The sequence below is a fragment of the Typopeltis vanoorti genome, chromosome 26 (assembly GCF_054136105.1).
Source record: "Typopeltis vanoorti isolate ZY-2024b chromosome 26, IOZ_Tvanoo_1.0, whole genome shotgun sequence".
NCBI lineage: Eukaryota > Metazoa > Arthropoda > Arachnida > Uropygi > Thelyphonidae > Typopeltis > Typopeltis vanoorti.
In genome coordinates this window covers 5,285,318-5,309,110 of record NC_143574.1, presented here as the reverse complement: position 1 = coordinate 5,309,110, position 23,793 = coordinate 5,285,318, and the positions used below count along the sequence as shown (strand labels likewise).

The window sequence follows — 23,793 nt, the reverse complement described above, 5'->3', positions numbered from 1 at the left end:
TTATTGGTTTTAATGTGTCAGAATTCAAACAGGACTGTTTATTAATATTAATGGTTTCTTTGAATAAAAGTGATTTAGTCCACTTACCCCTAACATACAGAGTAGCTAAGTTTGAAAGAGCAGATCCTACATCATTTTCTGCCATACATTCATAATTGCCCTGATCTTCTTCTTCTGCATCAGTGATTTGTAATGAATCTATATAAAGAAAGATATCAAACCCAAAACAAATGAGATAATTTCTATATTAAATAAACCTACATGAATTTAGACAGACTAATTTTATTCTATTCTATACATGTATACATATTATTTTCATGTAAATTACTTTTTTTTTTTTTTTTTACCGGTATTAACTCTTAATGCTAGTCAATTCTCACTATAGAAAACAACTTATAGGGACCACAATAATAACTCATTAGAAGTAGATAGTTTTATATATTCCTTTAGAAGTTTTGTGCCAGTATAACTTTACTTGGAAACTTTCTGGTGGTCTGTTATAGCGAGTGATTATATATAGGACAAAATCAGCACTAACTTTACAGGGAGTCCCCAAATTACATTAGAATTATGTTCTGCAAACTTTACATAAGTTGGATAAAAATAGTATGAGTAGCATGAGAAAACAGAAACAAAAATGTTTAATCTTGTCAGTGAAACCTTCAGTATGAAATTATTAAGAGAGGACTGAACAGGGGCTTCTTTTCATAAAGTTCTTTATAACAGGCTAAAATAAACATCTACATTTCTTTTGACTTTTAACCTCCCAAACAGCTAGGACGTCTACAGATGTCCAACTAAATCTGGATATGTTTCAGCCCACCTGTTTAAAGAACCTGGATAAGAAGTGCAATTTGACTGTCATGTCCATTAGAAAGTGTGATAAACCCTCACGCTGAAGAGAATGGTTAATCGGATTATCTCACGTTCGTAGCTGCCTCTCAGTTGCCTATAACAAGAAATGCACTTCCTTGTTCCATGCTGGTCAACTGGATTTTAGTTATATAGAATAGACTAAAAATAGAGAAATTATTTATATTTTTGTTTTCTCTTTTTATTGTACAATACAATTTTAATGTCTGGACAAAATAAAGATCTTGTATAATTTGTTCACTTAAAAATATTTAAGTGAACAAAGCCTTACCTTGGAGAACCAATTTAATTTTTTATTTTTTTTGCGCTAATTTTTTTCTAATCGCTTACTAGACAAAAGATTTTTCTTTGTTCTCGAAGAAATTAATTCACGATAATTATATGAAATATTCTTTTAAAAAAAGAAAAGAAAACCAGCTGCCGATGTTCCAGTTTATATTATTTTTATTTTTGTACAAAACCTTCGAAATCGAATAATACTTCAGATTTCCATTAGGACATGCTTCAGCAACCTTGCTTTATAGAGAATAACATGAAATTCTTTAATCATATTACTAATTTTTTTTTTCATGTTGTATAGTGATCTACTGTTCTTTGTACTTTCTTTGTACTGTTCTTTGTACTTTTCACTTTCTTGGTTTCCTTGTATAATTGGTCATTACAAAATGAAATTAACAGTTATGATTTAAATTTATATTTTCTGCATAATTCAGATATTTTATTCTCCAATTTTTAAAGTAAGCGATACATTTGCTTATTTTTATCATTCAAAATATGTATATCAAAATTTCATTTCCTTTCACAATAGAATTAAACTTTATTTCGCCTCTGATAGTTTAACCCCCCCCCCCCCCCCGTGGCATTACTATCACACACCCGAAAACTGTTATGAAACATAGGTACAGTTTTTATTTAATTCTTTATTTTTCTCTAGTAATTGTTCCACATAACTTTAATTTTTCGATACTGAAACTATGTGGTGATTATTATAAATTAGCCAATTATAAATCAGACAATATACATATTATTTATGTATATTGTCTGATATTGAGAGACCCTTTTTTACTGGGGAAAGGTTACTGCATTACAATGGATAATTACTATATGTGTCCTGAACGTGCCAATTTGCTTTTACAGCATTGTACAGATAGTTATGGTACTGTAAATGCAAAAAGGCGAGATATGCCTCCAGATCTGGCTTCAGGAAAGCTATCCAAGGGGGAAATCCGAGCTTATCAGTGAGGGAAAGTCTTTGCACTACGTTGGAAAGACAAAAAAAGATGTTTTTCTGCTGTCTTCCCTGCACAATCCATCAACGGAATCCATGGAGAAGCATGGTTTGAAGAAAGAAAAACCCACTGCTGTGTGTGCACAGAACGACACTATGGGTAGAGTCGACAGGTGCGATCAGCAGCTATCAATCTACTCTGTAATGAGGAAACAGCATAAAAAATATTACAAAAAAGTGTTTGGACATGTATTAGATTTTGTTATTTGGAACAGTTTCCTCCAGCACAAGAAAAAATGTTTGTCTACCATAACATATCTAGAATACAGAATAGAAATTGCGAAAGCATTGCTGCATGCACATGCGCCTTCTTCAGCAAGCAGAAAAACAGGAAATCCTGCCAGACATCTGAGGCTGAACGTTGCTAACTCCAATCATTTTCCTGAAAATCTACCACCAACAGCTAATAAAAAAAAAACCTGCATGCAAATATTATGTATGTAATAAAAAAAATATCAGAAAGGAAACAAAAATCTGGTGCCCTGAGTGTAAAACTGCTTTGTGTGTTTACCCTTGCTTCAAGGTGTTCCACACTGTTCAAGAATTTTAAATTTTGAACAGTATGAAATAAAAAATGTTTGTTTTCAAGGCCATCAAAACAGTCCTTTTCAGGACTACAAATATTGATAGAGGGACACTTGAATGAACCGTTTCCTTTTCATCTTGAAGGCGAATTTTTAAGTTCTTTTTATGACACAGAATGATATTTTTGAAGGAATAAAATATAAGAGGAACTGGAATACTCTTTCCAGTTCCTCTGGAACTGGAAAGAGTATTCCAGGTAAAGTATTTAACCAAAACAATAAAAAATAATGAAATAAAATCTACCCTATATACATATAAAATGATAAGCCTTTTTATGTCATGTTTTTCAAAACGTTTTGAAACCCAGGGGCTACACTGAGTGTCGAGTCTTCAAAATTCGAGTCATCAGAATCAGGGGGCGGAACCCCCTTTCGAGTTATCACTGAAGGAGAACTGGCCTACCAGACCAGAACACGGGGGGTTGGGCATAGCCCCCCCCTAGTTAATAAATGAAATATATAAATAATAACGGGAACATTTTCATCTTGCCAACACTCAATATTGATGTGATATGGGTTCCAAATTTCTTGTTTCGGAGATGTATATTACAAAGTTTTGGAATAAATAGTTCTGCTACAATGAAGTTTGACATAATCAACAATATTATTACTACCTTATTTCTGTTTCTCATGTGGGAGAAAAACGGTAAAATGTCACTCTTATAATTATATGAGATGTTATAATGGCAAAAATAGTAAGAAAAAAGTCATTTGCACTTTCTCTTCAAAACACAAAGAAAGAACATTGTAAATTCAGCCAGTGGAAAAGAAAATACTACATATTTTTCTTCTGTTATCTGATTTTTTTTTCTTGTAGTACAAAGAAGAAATCACTGCATATAACATGGAGTCTGCATGAGGGAAAAAATCTGGAAATTGGTTACATTATAACGAATAGAGAAATCATGTCAGAAAAATTAATCATATAAGATTCTAATCTCAGCAGACATAACATTTTCTTCAAGATTACATATCTAAAGTAACTGAACCTTTGCTACTATTTTACACTAAAATGAATGGGTATGTTCCCCAAGTGATTTACGTTTGTAACAGCTGTCTTGCGAACGATTTATGAAATAAATTATCTGAAATATCCGCAGACTGATTAGGTCTATATCCCCCCCCCCCAAAAAAGAAGACTATGAAATGCATATGCACCTTTTCTTTGAAAATAATTCAAATCCTCTTTTTCAAGATAACTGTATGATTTAATTTCTAATTTTTCGATAATAAAAGTGAAACTGATCATTATAAATGAAGCAATTATTTAGGCATAAATAATGTATAAGCATGTAAACGAAATGTCAGTATTTCTGTTAGGATATAGGTAATCAACAATCGAAAAGGAAACAAGACATTCTTGACATATTCTGCACTACAGCCTAAGGCACTTTAGTGCGACTTTAGTGTTCTCCCCTTTCTTCTCAATAGCACTGAGAGTAATAAGCCTTCAACTTTTCCTCCAGCTAAGAGGATATTACCAAGTATTTATAAGACATAGATTATTTCAGAAATAGCTTCCAGCAGCAGAAGTAATATTTAGATTTTTTTAAAGAAAAACAAACAAAAATAATACTACTGAACTTTCTTTTGTGTGGTATGCATATAAACAATTTTGCATGGTGAAAATATAGCATATTGTTTCTAAAATTTCACATAATTTCAGCGGACAGTAGAACAGCTGGTTTTAGATTGCAAATAAATAGAACAGAATTAGAAGCTTCACGGTACAATCTGATTGCTGTATATCTTTTGTCAAAATGGTAAAATGAAGTAATTGATTTTGAATACTGTCTAGAAAAGCTTTCAAACCTGTATAGAAATTTAGAGTAGTTATGCAATTGAGTTCCAGGAGAGAATAAGGAGGTGGGGGGGGGGGGGGAAGCATCAGAAAATCTTCAAAATGAGCAAAAATTTTGAATCATTCCGTATATGATATTTTTCACATATTTTCAACATATCTACGAGGATGTGCATTAGATATTATCGTAATATGCATAATACAAATAAATAAATAAATAAAAGCCCAAGGCGAAGAATCACTGCTAAAATATCATTGGATATAAATTTTTGATACCAAAAAGACACAATCGGAAACCGAGTAGTGCAATTCAGCATTTTAACATTTTTTTTTTATTTTGTCTTTATGAATAACAAAAAATTGTTTCTAAAACTGAAATGTGACGATCCATATAATGCTATTTGGCTAGAAACGAAAGCAAAAGGACATATTTATTTCAATAAATATTATTTAAAAATATAGATATTTGACATAATATTTTCAAAGCAAACATTTGAAAATTCTGAAATTCTAAAAAAAATTATTCAATTATTATATGTAAAGTGAAAGAACAATCAGTGCAAATCTTCCGGTGCACTGATTTGTAGAATAAAATACACAAAATTTACTATCACTAAATAGATTCATTGCAAAAGCTGATCAGTGGTCATTTCAGGATTGATTTTTTTCTCATATGTGAAATTCGTTTCCATTTTTGGGAAGAGAGACAATAAATCATTTTAGAGGCAAGAAAGATCAAATAACTTAGGACAGTAAATGAAATTCTAAGCAACACAATAGACGTTAAGACAGGGGGACACAAAGGTCACTCAGCAACAGTTAATCCATTAATGGCTATAGAATAGCCGTAACGAGATTAACGGCGGAGGAAGGTAATGGCATGATAAAAGGTAGAATGCCGACGAAGTTTTGATCCATGAAAAAAGCTAGGAAGAGCTGACTATATCATCCACATCAGCCGGTGGAGAGGTTAAGACATAATGCATTCAGGATCTGTCTTCTAACTGCTTTCCACACCTTCATATGGACATTAAAACGAAATTTACCAGTTATCCAGAAATTTTCATCACGAAAAAGTGTTGCATTACAGAACTGTTACATTATTAAACTACATCATGTTCATGAGTGGTGTATGCAGACACCATCAAGGGGAATTTATGGTAATGACATTTTTAAGCTGCCACAGGACGCATTATGTACCTAGTATAGTTATTTTTTTTAAAGATAATTATTCATTATGAGATATGTCTAATAAGTACCAATTATAAGATTAGTATCAGATAAAAATTATCTGATACTTATCGTATAATATCTTATCTTTTTTTCTTTACAATTTTCACTTTCATCTCTAGACAATGTTAGTGTGTTTTATGCATGGGTTTACTTTATCTAGTCATGATTGTACTCTATCCCAATACTAAAAATTATGAAAGTGTATGAATACAAATACACAGTAAATCCATATTCAATAGTAAGGAAGATGCACATGCATTGAATAGGCTAATCTGCACTGATTTGCCTATTCAATGACCATTGTTAGGTTTGTTTGTTTGTCATGTGGGATCCCCCCCCCTTAGGACCAGTTCAGGTTGTGCCCTCCAATGAGGGACTTCTAAGTTTGTATTTTTGACTGTAGATCCATATGTGTTCACAGGGGCTGGTTCGCCTGTTTTGAGGGACGAAAAACCCGAGTTTCTGAGAGAAAAAAACCTTCTACCCCCATATGAGACTGGCTAACTCACCTTTCATCGAAAGAGACCAGATAAAGGTTCTTCAAGTCACAGACACAAATCGAACCCAGGTCTTTTTGACCAAAAGGCTTCATCTATGCCAACTGAGCTATGGAGGCTCTACGACTGTTAGGTGGCGTACAAGTAACATATGCATGGTAAGTAAAATTTTCATAAATCAAATTTTTTAATAGTCCTTTCAGCATCAATTTCATAAGTCCAAACTTATGTAGACTAAATTTCTGCAAGCATGTGAGAGAGACCCCCCCCCCCCCCCAGTATGATATAATATCATACTACTACAACAATTGGAATTTGATCCTATTGGCAAAATTAAATAATTTTGAGTAATACTTTTAGATAAGTCTCTGTTTTAACACTGACCACTTGTCTTCAGAAGTGATGAGATGTTGTGTTAGTGGGCATCCAGATGAAGTCCTGTAGTCAACAGTTGTAAAGTATGTGATCAGCAGTCTGTTGATAATGTGGGCAAGAAATGCATTATCACGATTCCAGAATATGGAATCTAAGAGTAGTGTCTTAGTTTTCCATGTACCATTAGTAGCATGGTTAAACATGCTATTAATGGTACATAGAAGGAGTCTATTTTCAGCTGGAGTCTGTCTCAGATACTTGGCATAAATTCTTTTGTTGTTGTTGTTATCTGTTCTTTTTCTCATAAATTTAGCCTTATTTCTTCTGCAAGTGTTTTTATAGCTGATTTTGAACAGTTTTGGTAACTTATTTCTAACAATTCATTTACAGCTGCTCTTAGTCAGCTGATCTGTTCTCTCAGTTCCTGCTTTGCCAGTATGTGCCCTCAACTAGCAGAACTTAATTTCCCATCTCTCGAGCATTAAATTCCTTACCAGATCTCTTGTCTGCTCTATTAACACTAAGTGGTTGTTCTGGTTTTTTATGCCATCCATAGCGCTTCTACTATCACTGCAAATTGTTGCAGTCTTTTGATAAGAAGTGCTGAGTTCTAATTCCAAGAGATATGTAAGTGAATAAACTATAGCAATTTGTTCTGCTTGGTTGTTTGAACACAGGGGATGCAGTCTAAAACAGTTCTTGTATAATAAATGTCTGTAATATACTTATTATTATTGTTATTCCAATTACTGTAGTGAAGCAGAACTTTGTAGCAGTTTGGATCAATGATGGCATTTCAGTTATATCTTCTAGAAGATAAAAATCCAAGAATTCTTGGATTTTTAGGAAGATCGGTGTTAGACCAGCAATAACGTAAACCACTACAAATTATATTATTCTGTATCCTTTAATTGTTGTAATGGCTATAAGTTGTTTAACTTTGTTTAACTTTCATTGTTTTTTTCTTAGATTTTAGTGCATCTTTCTAAGCAAGTGCAGCACACAATACCAATGGTAGTATAGCTCTGGTATATATTGTTTTCAGTGCTTGTTGGTCTAAGTCCCAGTTTATTCTTGCTGACTTAGCTAGAACATTTACTATTTGTGTTATGATTGTGGCAGTTTATACAGTTTATTTCAGGCTCATTTTCTGAGCACCTGTTTAACTTGAATTCCTCAGAACAAAATGGACAAATGATTTTTTCTCTATAGTCTTGTGTATGATGGTGAAACGTATTGCAGTTAAAGCACCTCTGAAAACGTATTATTATTATTATTTCGGGCGACTCCAGGAAGTCCTTAGACTCATCGAGGTAGGCCCTAAACATCATGTCCACACAACTATATAACCTTCTCACAGTATCTATCATACCTTGCCTTGAACTCGCTGGCCATCATAGCACCCACAACAGACACTGGCAGCTTATTCCACTCATTTACCACTCTAAAAGTAAAGAACCCAGCTCTAACACCCCTACTAACCACACTCTTGCCCAGCTTCCATAGGTGTCCCCTAGTTCTCCCACAACCAGTCCTGATCTCAAAAATATCCTCTGAATTAATCCTATAGAATCCCTTTAGCCATTTGAATGTCTCAATCATATCTCCCCTTTTCCGCCTATCAACTAGTTTTTGCAATCCACAAATCTACAACCTGTTCTCATATGGTTCATTCCATAGACCTGCTATCATCTTAGTCACTTGCCTCTGGATCCTCTCCACCTCCACCCCCATCAAGAAGGAACCGAGGTGACCAAATCTGGGCACAGTAGTCGAGATGAGGTCTTATCAAGGCTTGGTACAGAGGTACAATAACTTGCTTGTCTCTGCTCGTCAAGGTGTTAATAATTGGTGGATTTTTATATAGAGAGAGGATATTCATAGATATTATATCTTGATATTATTAATCCTACCATAGAGATGATCTCTGTTTCCAATTATTTTTTTTTTTAATTTTCGAGTGTACCTATATATTATTATATGCACAAGGGTTCGCTCCAATTGGTGCAATGATCTTAACTCTTTCAGAATCCAAATAATCACTGCCTCAAGACCAAAATACAAAATAAACACATTTAATAAAACAAAAACAATATATATACACTTCAAACAACTTTACACAACTACATATTAATTGGGTAAAATAACTAACTACAAATTAATTGGATCCAAGGCCTTTTTAAAATAAACTTACACTTAAGACTAGACTAAACACTTTGTTTGCACAATCCCAAAATGTTCATAGCCAGTTTCTATCTCTGTCAAGGCCCTTTTCTGAAGATATATAACTCCATTCTTCATTTTTACAGGATCCTTTCTCATAACTTATGTAGCACACATTAATTCTTCCGAACTTAATTCAATCTCTTTTCTTTAGTAGAAATAATAGTCAGATCCAGCATCCTTAATACAGATGAAATTTCCTAATCAGAGTTTTCTCGAACATTCCTTTAGAACGTAAATAGCAAATTCTTCTTTTATTCACTAAATGCTTATTGACAGTCTTAACTCTTCCAATAAAAAAAACTTCCAGTTCTACGATTCCCTTTTCGGAATCTACTATTAATCTTTCAATTAGTGTTTCCTCCAATATTCCGTTTAAAATGCATATAGCAATATTTTCCTTTTATTCATCAATACTTATTCCACTCTGAAACTTAATAGCTCCACGATTCCTTTTTCGGAATATACTATTAATTTTCTTCCGACTGTCACTTAAAAAACTTAAGTTCCTTCGAACCTAAATATCAGCCGGCCTGTGTTCTAAATTCCTTCCGAACGCTATCTTGTTTACTCTCCCGTTACTCAGATACCAAACGCTTTCCTTGTCAGCTGTCAATCACACATCAAACCTCTCGGCGAGCATGCGCACTCCGTGGCAAGCGAGAAACTAAGTATTGTATAATGGCTGACACGTTGTCTCCGTTAGCGACAAGAGAATGTCCTCATAAAACACAAAACTTAATATTTCAAACCATAATAAATTTGTTTAAAGCAACACAACTATTCAAATCTGGTAAGTACATCAATTTTTTGACTTCTTTACATATCACTTTTGACAAAACAATTTCCATACGGGCACATCGCAAGTGCCGACAATGCGTGTTATGAAAACAAAACTAATAAACATTTTAACATAAACAATTCGTAAAAATATTCAGAATTTTAATTATGATTATTTTTACAAAGGTATTTTTCAACAACCAAGTGAGTTGATGGGCTGATTTAGCTACTTTTGCAATGTGCCCCCTAAACTTCATCTCCCTATCCACCAACACTCCCAAGTCCCTGGCCTCATCAATCTAATGGGGTACAGTTCCACCAATGTGGTATACTGCTGCTAATCTTTTCACCCCAAAATGCATAACCTTACATTTTGTCGCATTAAATTGACATCCATTCTCCTTAGCCCAGAACTCCAATCTATCCAAGTCATCCTGCAAGATTTTGACATCTTCTGCATTCACTATCGCCCTACCCAACTTTGCATCATCAGCGAACAAATGAACTGTCTCACTTAGATCTTTCCCTATATCGTTAATGAACAGATTAAACAGCAGTGGTCAAGAACAGAACCCTGTGGCACACCACTAGTCACAGGCCGTCTTTTGGACTTTACTCCTGAATAAACTACTCTTGAATATCTCTCCATCAACCACCCACCAATCCATTCCTATATGTTGTAGTTTACGGATTAGAATTCCATGTGGTATTCTGTCAAATGCCTTTGCCAGGTCCAGCAGTATCACTGTAAACGCATTACCCTTATCCAGTTCAGCCAACACCTTGTTATAAAACTTGAGCAAGTTACTGAGGCATGATCTACCCTTCACAAAGCCATGCTGTCCCCTGTACAGTATCTCATTTTTATCAATCCATTCCTGTATTTTTCCCTTGACTACTTTCTCCAAGACCTTGATGACTCCTGATATGCTGATCGGTCGGTAATTTGCAACCATAGTCTTGGATCCTCCTTTATGCAGTTAAACTATTTTCCCCTCTTTCCACACCTTCAGGACTAAACCAGACCAGAGACTCAGATTAAACAACATGGTCAAGGGCACTGATAATTCTTTAGCTGCTTCACGCAAGACCCGTGCCGGTATACCATCCAATCCCACAGATGTATTCACATTAAAGTTCTGTAATAGACTATTCACCTCCACTTCATTCATCACAATTCCTGTATAAACTAATGGTTCCTTCATTTTTTCAATGTCACCACCTGGATGATATACTTTTGCAAAGTGCCCGCTCAGTAACTCCACTATATCGACTGATTCAGTGACCTCCTTACCATCGTCATTCCTTAAAATCATTTTGCCGTGTACAGTTTTTTTCTTGCTTGCAGCATATTGAAAGAACTGTTTGGGATTCTCTTTAGCTTGCTGAGAGTTTATTTTTCACTTGGTTAGACTATAATAAGTTTAGTTTAATCCTTTATCCAAGTGTGAGCAAACAAAGTTTGCACCTGAAAGTATCTTCAGGACTGGGGTAAGGTAGTGCAACACCAGGCAACTCGTTGCAAAGGTGGAGAAAGCAATGAGAGGTCATCCTAACCTATAGGAGTTGCCAAAGGGTGTGCAACCTTATTATTAAATTACTCCTATAGGTTAGGATGACCTCTCATTGCTTCTGCCTTTGTATCTCCACTACTGGGCCTGGCTCCCACTGATGAGACCTCAATAAAGGTCGAAACCGGTATGGGTAGTGGCCCTTGCCTTAATGGATAGTATTACACATATCTGCAAGGAGATGTGCTTTGCATTATGGGAGATACTGAGATAGGAGTGATGAGATCTTTCTCCGCCTTTGCAACGAGTTGCCTGGTGTTGCACTACCTTACCCTAGTTCTGAAGATACTTTCAGGTGCAAACTTTGTTTGCTCAAACTTGGATAAAGGATTAAACTAAACTTACTTTAGCTTGCATAGCTAGTTTCCTTTCATAATCCGCTTTTGCGTTTTTTACCACACTTGTTACCTTTCTGGCCTGCACTTTATACAGTTCGTGTGCCTGCAGGTCACCCCTTTCTTTAAATTCCCTCCACAGTTGTTTCTTTTTTTGCAGCTCAAGCTTAATGGTGTTATTCATCCATTTAACTCCTACTTGTTTTACTATTCGGACCCTAGGTATACAATCAGCCATAACCTCCTGTAAATGCTTCTTGACCACTTCCCATGCTCTATCGATGTCCAGCCTTTGCAGTTGTACATGCCATGGCACTGATCCAAGCACTCTTCTAAGCTTGTCATACTTGCCAAGCACGGTAATTCCACATATACCCTGTCTTAATCGAAAATTCCACACCTTTAGCCATCTCCCAGGTGGCAATATGGTCATATTCATTACAGTCAAATTCTGAGATGCTATTACCAGGTCAAGCACTCTCACACCCCTAGTATTTTCAATTACATGCTGTCTCAGATAGTTATCCCTTAATAATTGAATAAAATCCATTTCCTTCCTCACATGTGTTCTCTCCTCCTTCCAATCAATGCTACCATAGTTGAAATCCCCCATAATAATTACCCTCCTTCACTCATTTCATCAATTTGTTTATGCATACTATCTCCATCATCTATTCCATCACCTGGTCTATAGCAGCACCCAACTGTATATTTTATTCTGCCAGTCTCAGTCTCACACCAAATAGCCTCAAATGAGCTCCTTTCACTATCCTGCGATACAACTTCAATTCTCCTTGGCTGCAGTTCATCAGCTATCATCAATAACACCCCTTCCCCCATTTTATTCTCTCTGTCCCTCCTAAACACACTATAACCTACACATTCTATCCCACTAACTAATCATCTTCCGTCAGCAATGTTTCACTAATGCCAATAACCTGTGGCCAGGAAGAGCCAATCAAGGCCAGAAATTCTTCCTTCTTGTTCCTAATACTCCTGGCATTAGTATACATGAAATGCAGTAATCCCTTAGGGGTGGGACAGTAAGCCTGTCCCACCCCTATCTTGATGCATTATTCTAAATGTCCCATTCCCATTTTTTGTCCTTAGTGCTGGCTCGGGTACATTATATACATTCTTACACTCAACTGTCTCACTGATGTCTGCATATCCGCCCTCCCCTCCTTGGTAGTTCTAGTTTCCCTGGTTCTGCACACCCATTTTCACTTCATTCAGCAATGCTTTTTCCAGTCTCTGCACACCAAGTCCATTCAAATGCAGGCCATCGATCTTGTATAAATCCTTTCGCCCATCAAACTCATTCCACACCACACCGTCTGCATAACCTGCGCATAATATCATTTGCAATTATGGCTCTCCTAAACTCCTCTCTGTCATACCGCAGCAACAGACTCACCATTCTAACTCTGTCACTCTTTTCTTTCACTACCTTTAACAATACTTTCAAGTCCTCTCTCATAAAAAATTTATCTCCTTTCAATTCATTCGTACCCACCACAACTATCAGTTCTTTCACCCTCTGTTTTTGTGCTCTAATACTCTCACTTACATCCTTGAATTTCGCACCTGGTAAGTACGATTTAGTTAAACTCCCATCTATCACTCCTCTTAATAACAAGTCACCATACAACACTCTTTCCTTCATTTCAGAAACTCTCCCACTCTTACGCTGTTTATTTACGTTAGCCGAATCACTCTGGAAAGAGTTTTTCAGGTGCTCTAATTGCCGCTGTGCATTTTGTATCACTGCGTGCAACCTAGCAATCTCACTTCCTACAAATAATTCCTCATTTATTTTTATCATTCAAACCATTTTCTCTCTCTGTATAGTTGCTTTCACTCTTTCTTTGATCACCACTCTCATTGCCATCTTATACATCACAATTCCCTATCAAGCCACTATTTTCACTCACATTCTGGCTTTCTTCAACCATAACTGTCTCACAACCTGACACATACTTCAACTCCTCACTTTGCTTACACTTTCTGCACATTCTCCCACCATCACTTTCAATCCAAACTCCAGCCTCATTCGGGAATGCATACATCCCACACACATCACATTGGACAAACTCTCTCACATTATAGTTTTTGAACAATGGACGCCATTGTTCATATTTTTGGACGCCATTATCTTACGCCGCATTGCCGCCATATTCAAATCTATGAAACGTATCTTTAAATACTAAATTAAATAACGGAATTCACAACAAAATTACACAGACACAACAAGCTACCAAAATTAGACAATATTACGTTATGATTTTAACCTATATTCTAATTTTCACTCAAAATTATACTTAGCTTTCGGGAGCTCTCTGAAAACACAACCGACCGTCTATCTGTACAATGGCAAATTCTCTAGAGTTTTTAACACCAGTTTTCAGCAATTTTATCTTCAGCATTAGATCAATAGGTTCCTATTGTTCGTTTTTTTTTCTTTTTTTAATTTGATTTATAAGTTTTTGTATAATCTTTGCATCCCAATGAAGAGCTCTTTATTTTTTAAGCATTTTGAGTCTATTCCATTGTTTGTATCGATTTAATGGGAATATTATAGATGATTAGCCTTGCAAGATATTTCTTACTGGGATTTGCTACTAATGTGTCTTTGCATTCCTTATAGAGATCGGTACATAGTAAGTAAATGTTTGTCTTTTCTTTGGTTTCGATTAAGACTTCTCTATTATTAATACTTTTGCATTTGTAATTCCGATTTTGTTTTTTCTTAGCTCCATCTTATCTTTTATGATATTATTTGTTTCTTCACTGTTTAATTGAGCTACCAGTAGTTTGACAACTGATTTAAAGCAAGGTTTGTTTATACTTCACCTTTGTTTTTATAATTGTTTTTAACTTGTGAATATAGCAGAGTTAGTTGATTTAAATCTAAAAGAGCCTTACCTGCTCTATTGTGATGGATTGTTCTCTAAATCCTTTTGTTTTCCATTTAGTTGAATACTTTCAGTAGTTAGTATTCAACAAAATGTCCTTTTTTTAAAAATCTTTCTTAAATTGTCACTTAATTTGCCAATGTTATGCAGCAAATAGAGGGCTTTCTCAAACTCGGTTTTGAGAAAGCGGTGCTGCCATCTTAGCTTAGTGTTTTCTGTAATCAAGGTTTTACAGTTCTGATACTGTTTTGACTCGAACTTGTAAGTTTCTCTCTATGGTACAAAGTTTAAGAAAGATGTACTTACAGATTTGCTGCTTGTCCCTAGAAATGACACTTCCACTGAATTGACCTTCAGAAGAGACTGTTGCTTGCAACCATAGTCGCTCCAAGAAATAGCAGTGTGTGTGTGTGTGTGTGTGTGTGTTTGGGGGGGGGGGGGGCTTTGCTATAATAGTTAATCCTATGGTGAGAAGGATGCTGTTGTTAAGGGTAACTGAGAAGGATGCTGTTGTTAAGGGTAACTGAACAATGGATAGTTTCACAGTTGTATTTGTGCCAAAAGGGGTACAATAAAAAAAAAAACTCATGTGCTCTTAGAATTATGATGATGATGATGAATAAATCACTCACTTTTAGAAAGAACACTGTACAAACTATCAGTCAGTATTGGATTCACTCAGTTTTCCTCATTCAATACTGTACAAAATCAAACTAAAAAGAGAAGCGATCACAGGCAAGTCATTCACTTTATGTGTGTGTGGGGGGGGCATCTTGTAAACAAACAACAACAACAAAAAAAAAAGACAGTAAATTATTTGGAAGATGTGCAAGTAAAATTGTCTAGCACTGACAAATATTGCTAATTAAATGTATGGTGACAATGTATATGATGTCTTGGTTATTAGGTCTGACAAAGAACACACCACTTTTATTACTATGAAGGATCGTTTAAGAGACAAAGCTACATAACTAAATGAGACTTCCATATAGCTATGTATGACTGGAATATATCTAGTAATGGCATCATCCATTACCAATATCAGCCAGGAGAGTGATTGAATAATGTTGGGCTGCAAATATGAAACTTAGCTAACCATATTTTATTCTGTATTGGTGAAATGAAACTATCCAGCTGATACGATCAAATGTTGTCTGTTGAGTACTGTATCAATACAAGAAGTGTCCAGCATCAAATTAAACGAGGGTCCCAATGTCTTCGTCAAGGAATCAGAAAAAATTCAGAAAAGGAATAAACTCAAATGTAACAGAATTGGAAACAGCCACATTAGTGTAAGAGATATTAATTATAAACAGGTGAAATTAGCAGACCATTTACAAAAATTTCATGAGAATAATTTAACTGGCATTACTGAGATGAAACTAAAACAGATGACATACTTCTAAATAATAACTATAATGTCTTATTCAGGCAAAAAAAAAACAAAAATAAATAAAATAAACTTAAGTTCGTAAATGACAAGCAATTACAACTAGAGTAATTTAGGAAGATCTTGAAATAAGAAAAACTGAAAAATGCTTATATCTCTGACTGACGATTCCAGCAAGAGAGAGAGAGAGAAAAAAAAAAGAGGAAATGAATGACTACAGAGTTATAGGAAAATATGGAGAAAACAGCAAGCTAATCATAATCACAAGTATCCTGCTGGATATGCTGTTGGTTCAGGACATATATTAACACTTTGTTAATAATGAACATAAAAATGTAGATAAGTTGGCATAGAGAGAATAAATAACAAAAAAAAAGAAGTATATTATTGTTCAAAGTGACACTTTCAGACTGGTTAAGGAGGCAAGAAATATTTAGGGAGTTGAAATAGGAAGTAATCACCAGTTAGCATTTAAGATGATAAAAATTAGTATCACAAGGTCACGAAAAATATATGCAAATGTTTTAATAAGAATGAAACAGCTTTCAGAGTGATAACTGTAGACTCAAATATTATCGGAGAAAAACTGAAAAAGTTCGAAAATGAAAAACTTTAGAGGCTCGATGCAAAAATCTGATAAAAAAATTATTGATTCAGCAATGAAAGCATGTGTTGAAGTTGTTTGTAAGAATATAAACAAATAGAAATTAATGAAGAGCTAAAAAGTTACAGAGACATTCCTGGAAAAAAACAAATTGTATCTAAAGTACCTGGTGTATAAGTTAACACGTGTCCAGAGGAAAAATGTAGCAGAGCTCAGTTATGTGTAAAAGTAGCTCAAGAAAAGTTGCATAAAGACTTCGGTAGCAATTGAAAAAGGAGGGGCCACTTGTGGGAGGCACTTGGGAGATTGGAAAATGTATGGTACACATTGCAGAATCAAATAGGGTCTGGAGGAAATAATAACAGTGTTAGATCCTGAATGCAGAGTTTTACAAGTAAATTCTTTATTCGGGATTTAACATGACAAACTACTACTTATTAAGGAGATATCTGCACATCAGCTAATAATTATAAAGTGTTGTTTTATGTTTTGTAATAATGTATAGTCCATGTGTGTGATATAATGAGAGTTAATTTTAGGTTATTTGTAATTCCCAAGTGAGCTGTCTAGTACTTTGCGAAATTCTGAGAAAAATTTATAATAGTAATCCGGAATAATCGCGTATAATCGGTACGAGTCGAGCGTAGCGATGGATGCTATACCTACGCGGAAATATGACGTCAGAGCGCCTACCTAGAACAATGTAACCGGACAGGTTAGTGAGAGTGTAGGATCACCCAAGGGGCATGAACGATGGGGTTTGTGGGTGAAAACCGCATTGAATAGAGGGTGCCCGAATAGGGCGAATAAAAGACGAAGCACGCCATTTTAAGGGGCCTTTTGATCTTCGAGTGCCGGATTCGAGTTTTAGGGGGAGTTTGTCGGAGGATTCGTGAGAGAGCGGTGGGTCGGCTACGGTAATGACGGACGGCAGGTTCTTTTCTTAAGAATGCTTGAAGATTTTCAAGCGGAGCTGATCGTGATATGACGGCCTATGTGGAATCGAGCCTTAGCAGAATGTCCCATTGGAGAAAGTTTCCTGCGGAGCGGTAGACAGCACACAGCAGTCGGAAACGATTAGAAGAAAAAGCGTAGTACATCGCCAGGCTCAAAGACAGTCGAAGAATATGCAGTAAGGTAATCCAGACCTACATGAGATGGCGGCATGAAATCTGAAAGGATCCGGTAATGTAAGAGTTTTCGTTCTATGTTAAAATTTGTTTAGAAGAAAAGGAAATTTGTGTGTGTTGTAACTAAAGGACACTAGTAGAGAACTTTTAGTGAGAATTTGACTGAATTAATTAAGCCCTTGTGGAGCAAAGAAGAGTTGTTAAATAGGCAGTGATTTGTGAATGGCTAGACTTGCTTAGATAAAATTTAGAATTAAGGTAATCATTGATAGAGTATTAATGAAAGTGTTAAATAAGTATTCTGTGAGTAACTTGTGAAGGGAATTATATAGTAGTAGTACTTTGCTTAAAGCTAATCTTATCCTTTCATAATCGAAGGATTTAACTTGCTCTGATTCATTGTGCTTTAGTATTAACTTAGAGTGAATTTTGATCCATTGAGTATTTAAGCTTACATAACTGTAAATGTTTTGTGTTTTTCAATAAACATGTTTTGTACCTTATACCTGAGTTATGCCTGATTACGAATTCAAACCACCACTTATGAAATTGAACCCTTTTTGGCGGGAAGGAATTAGATATAATTGTTTAAGTGAGATTCAGTCTATGACTGCTAACTGAATCTGCACAGCGCTAGCGTGAGATAAATTATTGTGTGTATCCTTTTAAGTTTTGAATTATTTCCCTAAACAAGAGTCTCTTCTGTTATAGGATATTGGTTGGCGCAGCGAAATATAAATTTTGCCAATATCTGAAGAGGAAATAAATCTGAATTAGTATTTTAGGAGCACGACAATAGATTAGAAGGAGAGCTATTATAGAGGTAGAATAAGATATAATATAGAGAGATAGCGACAACAATAGAGTAGCCGGTAGGACTTTGATTGTACAAAGTTTTGAGTAAGCAAAAGGATAGATTCTAGAGACAGTAAGTTAATGTATAATAGGATTGAACTTACGATTTACGATATAACATTATATGAAAGTAAGGATATAACAATAACACAGCCGATAAATTACAGATATAACAACAGCTAGAAATGGTGACAATGTAATGATGTTTCTTTATACTAATACCAAGATAATTTCTGGAATACAGGAAGTAAACTGTAGCATTGATGATCTCAGCCTGTCCCACAGGCTGATATCCTGTCCCAATAAGAAATTGATAAGATGCAGATGATGTCCTGACAGGAGCAGAAGTAGAAAGGTATAGCATATTTCAGCAGGATAGGAAGGATAAACAGGATGGTGGAGTGTTACTTATGATAAGTGATGAGTTGAGTCCTCTCAGACTGGAGAATTTGGAAGGAAATGAACTAATAGCTTTGAATGTGTATGATGTGAAGTGAAGGTGGGCAGGACAAGATATTCAGTGGGATGATGCTATAGGCCATGGACACAGAGGGTGATAAGCAGGAAATACTTATGCAGATCAGTTTGGTGAGTGCAAATTGAGTGATCATTATGGGAGATTTTATCTATAACAGTAGAAGTGCAACAGAGGAAGTGGCATACAGTAGTAGAGAAATGGATCTGGAATTCTTGAAGGACAAATTGGGTCACTATGGGTGATTTGCAATATACATCCTCTCCTGATCAAGTCAACCCTGACTTTTTGCGGTGTGGCCTGTTTCTACCAAAGGGGCACTGGCAACAACAAGTGTTCCCCACAGCAAAGGGGATACCTTCCTAATTGATGTAAATGCCAACTACTCCTAGGTGGTAGATGACTTTCATCATCCAGTGAAATACCAGCATCTTCTTTGGGGACCTGGAGTGGTTGGTTACTACCATTTTTGGTTTCTAGAGTAAAGGTTGTGATTTCTCTCTCTTCAACCCCCCCCCCCACACACACACACACATTCAACATGAGTGATACCCTTTGAAAGCATGCAAGGATCCAATAGCTCCACCATTTTCCAGGATACAACAGTGAAACAGGAAACAGTTCTGCAGGCTAGCCACCAGTTTGTTTTTTATTTCTTATTATGTTGACTCCCACACATGAAAGGTCACAAGACCTATAACATTACAGTGCTATGTGTGGGCAAGTGATGGAGTAAATGTAGCCTGTTGATAAGTTTCTTAGAGTAGAAAGTTGTGCTCAGTGGGAAAAACAGTATGGGGGGAGACAGTTCCAAAGAATAGAGGTGGATGGAATGAAGGAAGCTGATGAGAAGTTAGTTCAATGGATGGGTTCGTAGCTGCACAGTGTAAGGGGTGCTGGTCAGTGGCTGCTCTAGGTTAGAAGAAAGTGGAGAAATGATAGCGGTCAATTCAGAGGACAATGCCCATGAAAGTACCTATAAAAAAAAGCACAGCTCTAAAACAGAGCACCTATGATAAAATGAATAAAGGGAGTCCAGTGTACAGGACCAAACAAGATAGTAACACATCTTTTAGGAGACTTCCTAACCAACTGGCACATAATCTTACTGCTAACTGCACTGCCAGGTCGTTCCTGGTGGAATTCTGTATAATGGTATGTGGGGATACTGTCGAGGCCACATTGTGGTTTAGAGACTGGATGCTTTCTGTATGGGCAACATGTTCAAGAGTCTATTTGCTCCCACTACATGCTCCCCCCTTCTCTTTTTCTCTTCACCTTTTATAACATTAAACTAACATTTATGTTACATTAGCCAGGCACTATCAGCATGGGGGGGGGACTTTTGGCACTACGTGTCGCCACTGGGCACGGTCCTCTGCGACCTCTCCAGCCTGACAGCCTGCAGGTCTTCCTTCTCCTGATCTGCCCATCTCTTTCTCAGTCTCCCTGATCGGGGTCGGGCCTCCCACGCTTGTCTCACAGCCCTTTCGGGGCCCATACGGTACAGGTGCCCCAGCCACTGAAGACGCTGGGCTCACAGCTCCATCAAGATGTCTGCCGAGTTGTATAAAGCATGTATGGCAGCATTGGACCACCTCCTCCAGACTCCGTCTCCCATGACCCCTCCATAGATACGTCATAGCATCTTGTTCTCAAATACTCTCAGGTGATCAGCTGGTCTCGCCGTGAGAGTCCACGCTCCAGCACTATAGAGGAGAACAGGCCTGATCAAAGTCTTGTATAGTCCCACCTTTGTAGTCCAAGACAACAAGCGCAAGGCGAAAAGGGGATGCACCTGATAATAGGCCACATTCGCAGCATTTACCCGACTCTGGACATCAGCCTCAACTTTGTTGTCTTCAGTCACGAAAGAACCCAAGTAACTAAATACCTTCACCCTCTCAAACTGTGCAGCTCCCTCTGGATCTTGAGCAGCATGGCAACTCATAAAAAAGTATTTTATCTTCTCGGCATTTATTTTCAGGCCAACTTTTTCTGTAGCTTCTTCAATAGCAGTAACCAATGCCACCGTGTCGTCCTGTTGATGCATCATAACGTTCAGGTCGTTAGCGTAGCCAAGAATCCTAACTTGCACCCCCATGTCGACTCCACCTGCCACTTGCTGTGTGTTTCTAATTACTTTTTCCAACACTAGATTGGAGAGAATTGGAGAAAGCCCATCACCCTGCTTCACACCGGTCTGTACTTGAAATGGGTCATCTTCAGTCATCCAAACTTGATGTTTTGTTCCTGACTGAACCTCAAATTTCTAATAAATCAACCACAACTCATCTTAACTGCCCAAATTACAGCATGTAAGACTCCATCTGCCATATGGGAGGTGCTTATGCTTTTGTGCATTCTGATATTCCTTGCCAAAGGATGCCTTAATTAGAATCTCACCTTTTTGATGTTCTGTGGCTTAAAATTTCTTTACCACACTTTGTTTCATTAATCTTCTGGCTCTATTGTTCTCCCAATTCTGAAAATCATTCTCACCTCTTTGATTTCTTATCTTCATAACTCAATTTCATCAAGTCAAACATTCCAAACAGTGAAGTTATTCTTCTTGTTGGTTTCAATGCTCACAATTCTAATTGGCTTCCTCTTTTGAATTTCACTGACCAAGATGGAAGAGAGGAAGAGATTTTTGCTGTAAGCAATGATTTAAAACAGATCATCCATCTTCGTACAAGAATTCCCAACAATTCTTTTCACTCACTCAACAACTCTTCTTAACTGGTTCTCCTTTCAGATACTCTGTTCAGATAACTGCTCCTCTTGATAATTCAGGCCACAGTCTCATCCAAGTTTCATATCTAGTGGAACATCCTTCTTTCAGCCATTCACGACCTCATGTCTTTGGCATTACAACAATGCCAAATAGGAGGACTCACATGACTTTTACTCCACCTTTCCATGGTCAGACTACTTTTTCATTCTTCAGATTTCCATACCTGTTGTGATCTTGTTACAGAAATAATCTATATTATAATGGAAACTTTCATTCCTCATTCTGTTCAAATTTCTCAACCCACATCTAAACCATGCTTCTTCAAGAAGCATGCCAAAGCTGTCCAAAGAAAACCGTGTTTCACTGTGTTTATGCAGTTGCCTGCAACACCCCCTGAAAAACGAGCATTAAAAGGTCAAAGCCTAAATTCAACAAAGATAAATGTAGAAAACTCACTGGTTTTGCCACTGGGAGTAATGGCTTCTGGTCTCTCGCCAAAGCTGTTTGGGTACAACTTTTGTCTATCTGTACTATCTCATCCTAATGGTAGCACTGTAACATCACCTAAAGACAAGGTTGATGTCTTGGCTTCATTCATGTCATCCAACTCCTACACAGATGATCATGGCAATTAGCTCCTTTTTTGTCTTGGATAACTTGGATACCACTAAGGCAGCCAGTCCTAATGGACTCCCACCCATTGTGCTCAAGAGATGTGCTCCTCAACTAACACCTGTTCTCTATTATCTATTCACTAAACTGTGCTCAGCTGGCATCCATCCTTCAGCATGGAAGAAAACTCACATACAACCGGTTCGACTCTTCACCTATTAACTATCAGCTTCAGCAGTTGAGAACTACTATCTAATTAGTGACCATTAGTATGAATTTCACCACTGTAGATCCATAGAAGATCTTCTGGCCTATGTCAAGCACCTTTGCACCCATTCCATGGAAAGGTTTGGAGAAATGTGTGCCATTCCACTTGACCAAGGCTTTTGATAGGGCCTGGTAGTGAAAGCTTCTCGACAAGTTACCATCATTTGGACTGCCTTCATCTTTGCGTATATGGATTGCCAGTTTTCTTTCAGATCAATCCCTACATATAATGATAAATGATGTTCTCTCCTCAAACTACTTTCCTCCCAATGCCAGTGTCCTTCATGGCTCTGTCCTTTCACCTAACCTCATCCAGATTTATATAAATGACCCTTTCTCATTGACAGCAAACCTTATCCATACTCTTAGGAAAGATCATCAAGTAATCTTTTATGCAGCCCTAGAATGAAACTCAAGATGGATGAGAAAGTCCAGGCTTCCTAAAAATACATGGAGAATATTGATTTAATAGAATTGAGAATTATTCATGGTACTAGTCAATGAGAACAGAAACAATGCCATGCAAGATACTGTTCAAGGGGTTTGTAAGCTGTAGTGTGTGTACTATCTATTCATTGCTATTCATATCTGTGGTCACTAGTCTTTGATCAAATGCTTTATTTCTGACTCTCGAAGTATACTGAGATGGAAGTGCAGGAATTCAACAGCAAGTGCCACCCAAAGTGGACGACCTAACACACTCACCAAACATGATCATAGAGTGCTATGAAGGATAATATATAAAATCCTACCATACATTGGCCGATGAGTTGAATGCAGAGTTCCAGGCATTGACTGTAATACGAATCTACACAAACACATTCAGAAATGAGATTCACATTGCAGTGTCCTTCAGTGATGCAAAGAGCATGTACAGTGGGATGTGGAAGCTTGGAAAACTGTATTATGAAGCAATGAATCAGGTTACACCCTCTACTGAGCAGATGAACAGGTGTGGGTGATGTCCTGTGAATGTCTCTTACCAGAGTGCATAATCCCAACTATGAAACTAGGTGGTGGTGTGATGGTATTGTTTTTCATGGTTTCACCTCAGACCTCTGTTTGTGATGCTATGAACAATGAACTCTGAGAGGTATCTGAACATTCTGGACAATGCAATGCTCCCTACTTTGTGCAGTTCCTATAGAACCGACCACTGTCTCTTTCAGCAAGACAATGCACAACTTAATAAAGGCAACAGAAGACAGGCTGATGTTCTTAAAATGTATACATCCCAAATTTGGGGCA

At 36.7% G+C, this 23,793-nt stretch overlaps 1 protein-coding gene across 4 annotated transcripts in view; it reads right to left on the bottom strand.

Moving 5' to 3' along the window:
- The window catches only part of LOC150092284 (tyrosine-protein phosphatase Lar-like), a 1,042,795-nt gene that overhangs the window by 684,154 nt on the left and 334,848 nt on the right, over positions 1-23,793 (bottom strand). For all 4 annotated transcript variants that reach the window (XM_090415047.1, XM_090415048.1, XM_090415049.1 and 1 more), the window contains exon 7: positions 88-198. In XM_090415047.1, the coding sequence (XP_090271173.1) occupies positions 88-198 (111 nt within the window). The remainder of the gene's footprint in view (positions 1-87; positions 199-23,793) is intronic.